The sequence below is a fragment of the Diabrotica undecimpunctata genome, chromosome 3, assembly GCF_040954645.1.
Source record: "Diabrotica undecimpunctata isolate CICGRU chromosome 3, icDiaUnde3, whole genome shotgun sequence".
NCBI classification, from domain to species: Eukaryota; Metazoa; Arthropoda; class Insecta; order Coleoptera; family Chrysomelidae; genus Diabrotica; species Diabrotica undecimpunctata.
The window spans coordinates 148,010,249-148,017,999 of NC_092805.1; the positions used below are offsets into that span (position 1 = coordinate 148,010,249).

Consider the following 7,751-nt stretch of genomic DNA (forward strand, 5'->3'; position numbering starts at 1 on the left):
TGTCGATTTCAAGACCTATTTGTAAATTGTTTAGAAATAATTTGTTGTTAACAAGTATCTTCCCAAGTTCCTGTTAAATGCGAAAAATTAATCTAATTATTTATTTAAAAATACCATCCTAAGCGTTGTTAAATAAATGAGATAACAATAAGCCTTGGTTCAATAAAAAAAAAATACAAATCATAAAAAAATTTAACATATATCCTTGAGGACCAAATTTTTTTCTTATTATATAAATATTAAGCAAATTTTTTAAATTATCTTCCTAATCCATCCAATGCAAAGACACATAAAAAACATTTAGTAACCTAAAAAAGTTCAAGTAGACCAAACGTAATATGGACACTTTAAAGAAACATGAAGGAGAATTCCAGGAAGTAAAGTATGTTGGAGCTGAAACAAAACATGATCATGAGCTAAAACCAGATGACGGAAGTAATCAAACAAATACTTTATATTTATATCTAACCGTTTTAATGAGTAAGTGAAATTTTAAAATAATTAAATATAAAATAGTTTTCCAAAAACATATTAATAACTCATCTATATGAAAATAAGTGTTGTCTTTAATTCATGAATTTTATATTTTTCTTTTAGTTTTTTTAACTACTTCCTTTACCTAAATCTAAACAGCTATTGAGATTATAAGCTATAAATGTTTATGTTATAATTTTAATTACTATTATATAGCGCGCCATGGAAATTCTGGTTATCCAAATAATTTTACTAGATCAATAAAACATATTCATGTAGTCCAATTACACTGAAAAAAAACACATGTTTTGTCCCATGTATTATTTCCACTATTTCTTGTGTATTCTGATGATTCAAATATGCAAGCCACATTAGTCTATCATATAAGGTTCTCCTTTAAAATTCTACTTTATTTCCTAGTTTTCCTTTTTTTTCTGTATTTTTTGAAATTTCAATATATATATATAAAATAACCCTATACCCAAAAATATCTTAATAAATGAGAAGTTTTCACTTAACTTATATTTAAGTATCGTTATGTATATGTATGTCTTGCCCGTCTGACCGCATACAAGGTCACAGAGATGTCGCGACACGCTCGCTCAAGCTCAGTCAGTGCTGTGGTCCACAATATCCCTAATCTTCGTTCTACGTCTTATCTCGAGGTTTCTAATCTTGTTTCTCAATGATATTCCAATCATGAGTCGTTCCATTGCTCTTTGCATTGTTTCCAATTTTTTAGCAGATTTTTGGTAAGGGCTACTGTCTTCAAGCCGTAGGTACAAACTGGTAGTATGCATGTGTTACACACCTTTTTCTTTAAGGTTACAGGAATGGAGGTGTTTTTCAAGATATACGTTAGTTTGCCGAAAACGCCCCATGCCAGTTGTGGTCTTCTTTTGAAACTTGTTGTTTCATTCTAGTTTCTTAAAAATGTCTTCTAGAGCAGGGGTAAATAGTTTGGGAGAGATGGTGTCTCCTTGTCTTACTCCCCGTTGAAGTCTTATGGGATTAGTTTTTGTGCTTTCGTCCAACTTTATCTGTTTTTAATTATATTAGTGTATCTTGAATCTATACGTGCATTTTCTAGAGATTCACGCACTGCCCATAATTTGATGGAATCGAATGCTTTATGGAAATCGACGAACGCCATATGAATTGGAACATTATACTAGGTGCATTTTTCTGTCTTGGTTCCCAAACAGTAAGCTTCACTCAAGTCACATCATCATCATCAATGTCATTCAGTCTCAAACGTCCAATGCTGAATATCGTGTTCTTCGTATTTCCAATTCCGTCCATTTTGCGCCACTCTCATCCAGTTTTTATTTTTATCTTTTTAAATATTTCCTTGGTCTCTATTCCAATAAACTCTTTGTCCATAGACCATTTGTCATTCTAGCTATATGTCCTGCCCATCTTCATTTTAGTCTGGCTATTCTTTTGATAACGTCACCTTGGATCTTCTTCTGACTTCTTCGTTTTTTATTTTGTCTCACAGTGTTATTCCTAACATGGATCGCTCCATTGTTCACTGTGTGAATCGGTGGTTTGATAGCCGAGGTTTTTGTTGAAGTATGTATTTCTGGTTAATATGTCAATGCTGGGAGGACGCATTAATCAACTACTTTTCTCTGCAGACATGTAGGCAGCTCACTTTTAAAAGTTTCTCTCAGTTTTCAATATGCTGTTCACACAAGATCGATTCTTTCCATTAGTTCATGTGTTTGATCAGCGCTGCCAATTTTAATTTCATCTACTAGGTATTTGTATTTACCTACGAGTTCCACTTCTTGTCCATCAATACTGCTGTTCTAGTTGGGTACCAAATTTGTCATTATTTTTATTTTCGAGATGTTTATATTTAAACCTACATTTTCTATGGCCCAACAAGTCTCTTGGAGTATTGGCATTGTGAAGGCAGATATTGAAAATTTATTTATTTAAAAGATATTTATCATTTTTTTTTGGGGCTTCTTTGATTTCGGATTTTGTTATATTGGGCATTTAATCTGAGCCTTGGCTTAGTACCCCAGTTTTTACTGTAATTAAAGGTTGCGTATTGTTATCTTTTTCTCCTGGTATATATAGCTATGTATAGAACTCTTCGACTGTTGCTAATATTACATCTCTGTTCCTAGTTTCTTCTCCGTTCCTCTTTTTCTTAGTTTGTTAATTTTTAAATTTAACTTTCTGTTTCGTAGTCAGAATTTTCTTTAGACTCATTCTCACTCTACCGTTTTAGACAATATACGACAAAGTCTAGACCGTGTATCCATACGTATAGACGCGGCGTATAATAAAAAATGTTTTTTCAGACCACGTGTATATTTTTGGTACACTAATCAAACTACAAAAAATATAATTAATTATCTAAACAAAGTATATAGTGTGGTTCTGGTAAATTTGGTGTATCAGTCAAAATGTTAAGTAAACACTAGCAATATTTGTAATTTTTTTAATGGTAATTAAAACTTTGCATGTAAAACCAATATTCTTGCTATCTTTTTAGTAATTTTTAATATTATTGACGGTTTTCCCCCCAAATCCCTAACAAAACATTTAACACAAAAGTTTTAAATATTTCTAAAATACTTTGGGTATCAATTACTGCATATTATATTTTTCTATCACCTTTTAATGAAACTTTATTTTTTAGTACAAATTCCGATATTATTAAGTGGAGCACATATAGTATGGAATTCTCCAGCTATCCCTAAAATAACTTCAAATGACAGCCACATAAATCCTTTGGAACAACCGGCTACCACCGTGGATATATCAATGATAGCAGGTGTTCCAGTACTGGCTGGACTTATTGGAACGCTTGCATTGCCAAAATTTTCGGATATTTTGGGTCGAAAATTATTTTTACAAGGAATGGTACTTTTTATTTTCTTGGGATCTCTATTGTTGACTTTTAGTAGATCTGTTACTGTGATAATTGTTTCAAAATGTATTATTAGTATATTTTTGCATGGTGCTACTGCTATTGTACCTATTTATGTTACAGAAATTTGCGAGGATCATAACAGAGCCAAATTTGGTTGTTTTTTGGGACTATTTCATCAAATTGGTCACTTTTATACGTTTATAGTAGGACCTTTGTTTAGCTATAAAATATTTAATTTTTTAATTTCAATTCCGGCTATTCCATTTCTTGCATTGTTTATATTTTTTCCCGAAAGTCCTGCGTACTTAATTTATAAAGGCAAGAGGACCCAGTGCGATAAAGCATTGAAGAAACTGAGACACAATAAAAGCAACAAAGAAATAGAAGAGGATATTAGAAAATTGGAAGAAACTGTAACTTCTAAACAAAATGTTAAGAAAAACGCTAGTATTATTTCGTTATTTAAAACTAAAGAAACTCGAGTAGGGCTTATGCTAGCTATGCTACCCTTAACCGTGGTTCATCTTTCAGGGGTTTCTGTAATCATGTCGTTCTTAGCACCATTTTTTAATTCAGCTGGTACTGGCATGTCCGGTCATAAGGTAGGTGTAATTGTATCCATTGCAAAAATGATATGTTTTGCCATTACTTCTAGTGTAGTAGAACGAGTAGGAAGAAAGAGAATGCTGTTTTTGTCTTCTCTGGCAACAGGAGTACCACTTTTTGGATTAGGTTGCTATTTCTACTTGAAACACATAAACCATCCAATAATTCATCAATTGCAATGGTTACCACTTATACTGGTTCTTTCGAATGTAACACTATACTCACTGGGATTAGGTCCAATTCCAATCAGCATTGTCCACGAAATGTTTACTGCTGAGAACAGAGCTGCTGCTGGAAGTTTTCTCATGACAGTTACAGGCATACTGATTTTCTTATTAACTTCTAGCTATCCAATTATTGCTGCGACTATTGGAACCCACTGGGCTGTCTGGTTGTTCAGTTTCAGTTGTTTTGTAGGTTCATTTTTAATTTATAAATATTTACCAGAGACAAATGGTAAAAGTTTATTACAAATTCAAGAGATGTTAAAAAATTATTAATTTTGTCTATTTTTTAAATAAAATGTCACAAAATGTTTCTCTGTCTATTCTAATTTATATTATATATTAACTTATTACATAACTTTCTCTATTTAACAACAAAAGAAGGAACACCAAATATTTTAAATACAAACAAAAATTTCTTATCTTTTTATAAAAGCCTTGTTATAGTTTTGATACAGTTTCAAAGGTTATTTAAATGGATAATTTTAATTCCACATTAGCTCAGAAAATGAACTGTATTTAACCACCTAAATAACATACTCATCAGTAACCAGTACCTTTAATTTTCCATCAAAAAAGTTCAGCTTTATTATCATTGTATTCAGTTCCTTGGAAAATGTAGAATTAGGAAATTATTTGTATCACTGGGATGTTATATCTTCAAAATATATAACATTCTCTTCACGTATAGCTAATAGTGGGATTTGTATTTATTTATCTTAAGAAGAATTAGTTAACAAATTTATCAATATTCATCAAGGAAAAATCATAGAAAACAATCAAATAATACAAAAAAAAAGGATTAATTACTCCTAGTGGACGACCAATATTAATGTATGCCCAACAAATCCACACGATATTCTAGAAACAGAACTACAGAAACTAGGTGTTAATCTTATGTCTCCCATGTAATTTCTTAGAATTGACACATCTCGTCCCGAATTTCAACACGTACAAAGTTTCTGTAAACAGGTATATATTTCACCTTTAGTCGATCTGATACCTCCTAAATCCTTCTTGATTTGTCATTGCAATACAAACTATAGAGTTTTTATGTCTTTAGACCCTGTTTTATTTGTAAAAGTATTGACCATATTGCCTCAAATTTTTCTCAAAAAAAAATAAAAACTTTAGTTCAGTAATAAATAACACAATAACTACAGCAGACATTATAACTGACGTAACACAACTTTTAGCACAAATTCATTTAGAATTAAATTATTTTGTAAAAGACACTTAACCTAAACAAAACAAAAATAAAGATGTAAATGTGAATAAACCAAGGCCAGAAACCGATAACCCGCTCACAGATAAAGGTATAAACAATAATGAAATAGGATTACAAACCAATGAATCATTGTCCACTTCACAAATTAGTGCAGAACCTTCACTACAAACACAGAGCAAAAGAGCTTTTTTCAAAACAATTACACCACCTGAAACTCCTGAATACTTTATACAGCCGGATGAAGATGAACGTTCAAAAAAGAAGAGAACTATCCCAACAATAGTTCTGTATTAATATACAGAAATTAACGCAGCCAACTAAAGCATTTTTTGAAGACGACGCAAACGAAAGTGTTCTTGACAAAAAATATTGAGGGGTTACTAAAATTATTAGACAACGTCTACCCTCTGTTCAATGAAAATATAATGAAAATACGTTGCACAAAAATTTAGCGCAACATATCAAAATTGCTGGATACTAGTACCTCCTTTGAATTAGACAGTGATCAAGTACAAGAATAAAAGTTAACATATAGAACAAAAATGTCAATACTTTAGTGGAACGTAAGCGGTTAATATGCACAACTAGAAATGTTTAGATTAATATTTACTAAACACTTACCTTCAATTATAATATGTCTCCAAAAAACGAATTTTAGTGAATAAAAATTAGCAAAATTAAACGCATTTACAGGTTATCATAGAAACAGACGTGATTTTAAAACAGCTGGTGGAGAAGTTTCTATTTATATTAATAACTTATTGGAATCTAGACAAATACCTTTAAAGACCAGCCGTAAAGCAGTAGCAGTAACCATAAAAACTCCCAAAATTATTAATATCTGTTACATTTTTTTTCCACCGAATACTGATATATAAGTATAAAAGGGATAACTCATATTATAAATTAAACTCCGTCGATGATAATGGGAGATCTAAATGGACACAATCTACTTTGGGGATCTAATAGTTATAAAAAAAATAGGACACAAAACAGAAACTGTCATTAATGACACCAACATTACTCTGCTGAACGATGGATCTCCAACAAGATTTGATTATTTTACTGAAAACATTGTATTGACTTATCTCTTGCAGACATTTCTTTAGTACAAAACATAACTTGGGAATCTAGTACACAATTGTATGAAAGCGATCATTTTACCATAGTAATACATTTCGAAAACGAACAAGAAATTGAAGCTTATACTAGATGGAATACAGAAATAGAGGATTGGTCACACAATATACAATTTGTGGAGAAATAATTGAATTCTTTTTCAGATCCATGTCCAAATGACAATATAAACGACTTTTTCCTTCGTTATACTTTTCGCAGCAGATCATTTCATCGGAAAAAAGAAAATAGTACAAAATTGTATAGGAGTACCGTGGTAGAACCATCACTGTCAAGATGTTATACAGAAGACTCACACTGATTTTTATCACTGGATTAACTCGACATTGAGAGATCGGTGTCTTCAAAAATTGAATCAATATCAACTAAAACTATGAGATATAAAAACGACAGTTACAAAGTGGAAGAATAAGTGTAGCAACAGGAAAGATCAAACTGTAATAACCAAACTGAGATTAGGACATACACGCTTAACACATAAATACCGTATTACTTGAAATGTCCATCCAATGATGTTGGTGTTTTTAACAGTTTAAGTAAGTGTACAACATATCTTACTCTAACACCCGGCATATTCAAATGAGAAAAAAAGTGTAACCTACTGACAACGCTACGTGAGTGTCTAGAAGAGAACTGTGTTCATTTGTCAGTTTTAAGTTTTATTAAATCAATAGCAATATACAACCAAATATAAACATCAGTGCGAGTAAAAATAAATGTGTAAAAGTCTAACTAAGAAATCTTTGTATGTAAAAATCTATGTAGGTAAAATGTAAAATATATGTATATCAAAATCAGTTTATATTAGATACCAAGAAGAAAATAAGCGGAGCCGCTCTGTATAATGTAGCGTGAATTTAAAAAACGGTAATTTCTTATAACTAATTTTTTATAAAGAGTATTAGGTCTGCAAATATTTACTCTTAGTAAATATCTAAATATATTCAAATTAATGAAAATGCTATTATTTCAGAATTTAATCTTACACTGTTGTTTTTGTGGCATGTCAATTCAAGATTATAAAGTTTGTTTTAGATTATTATATTGCTAAAATCTAACAAAAAATGTATAGATACATTTGATGTTCGTCCAGAAGCAGTAATAAAATTCTAACGAGGACGTGAATGTGTATATTTATCATATTTATTATTGCTAATATTTATTAAGCCTAATATTCTAAGACCGCTGA

General features: G+C 30.9%; 1 protein-coding gene across 1 annotated transcript; it reads left to right on the forward strand.

The window, feature by feature from the left end:
• The first annotated feature begins 233 nt into the window (after window positions 1-233).
• LOC140437520 (facilitated trehalose transporter Tret1-like) lies at window positions 234-4,508 on the forward strand. The gene is made up of 2 exons (XM_072527092.1): window positions 234-480; window positions 3,134-4,508. Exons 1-2 carry the CDS (start codon window positions 339-341, stop codon window positions 4,471-4,473), a joined length of 1,482 nt encoding a protein of 493 aa, XP_072383193.1. The 5' UTR covers window positions 234-338; the 3' UTR covers window positions 4,474-4,508.
• Window positions 4,509-7,751: the final 3,243 nt, after the last annotated feature.

Coding starts and splice junctions, on each gene's coding strand:
- LOC140437520 (XM_072527092.1), top strand. CDS start 339: ATGGACACTTTAAAGAAACATGAAGGAGAATTCCAGGAAGTAAAGTAT. Junction 481..3,133: donor ATATCTAACCGTTTTAATGA/GTAAGTGAAATT, acceptor TTTATTTTTTAG/TACAAATTCCGATATTATTA.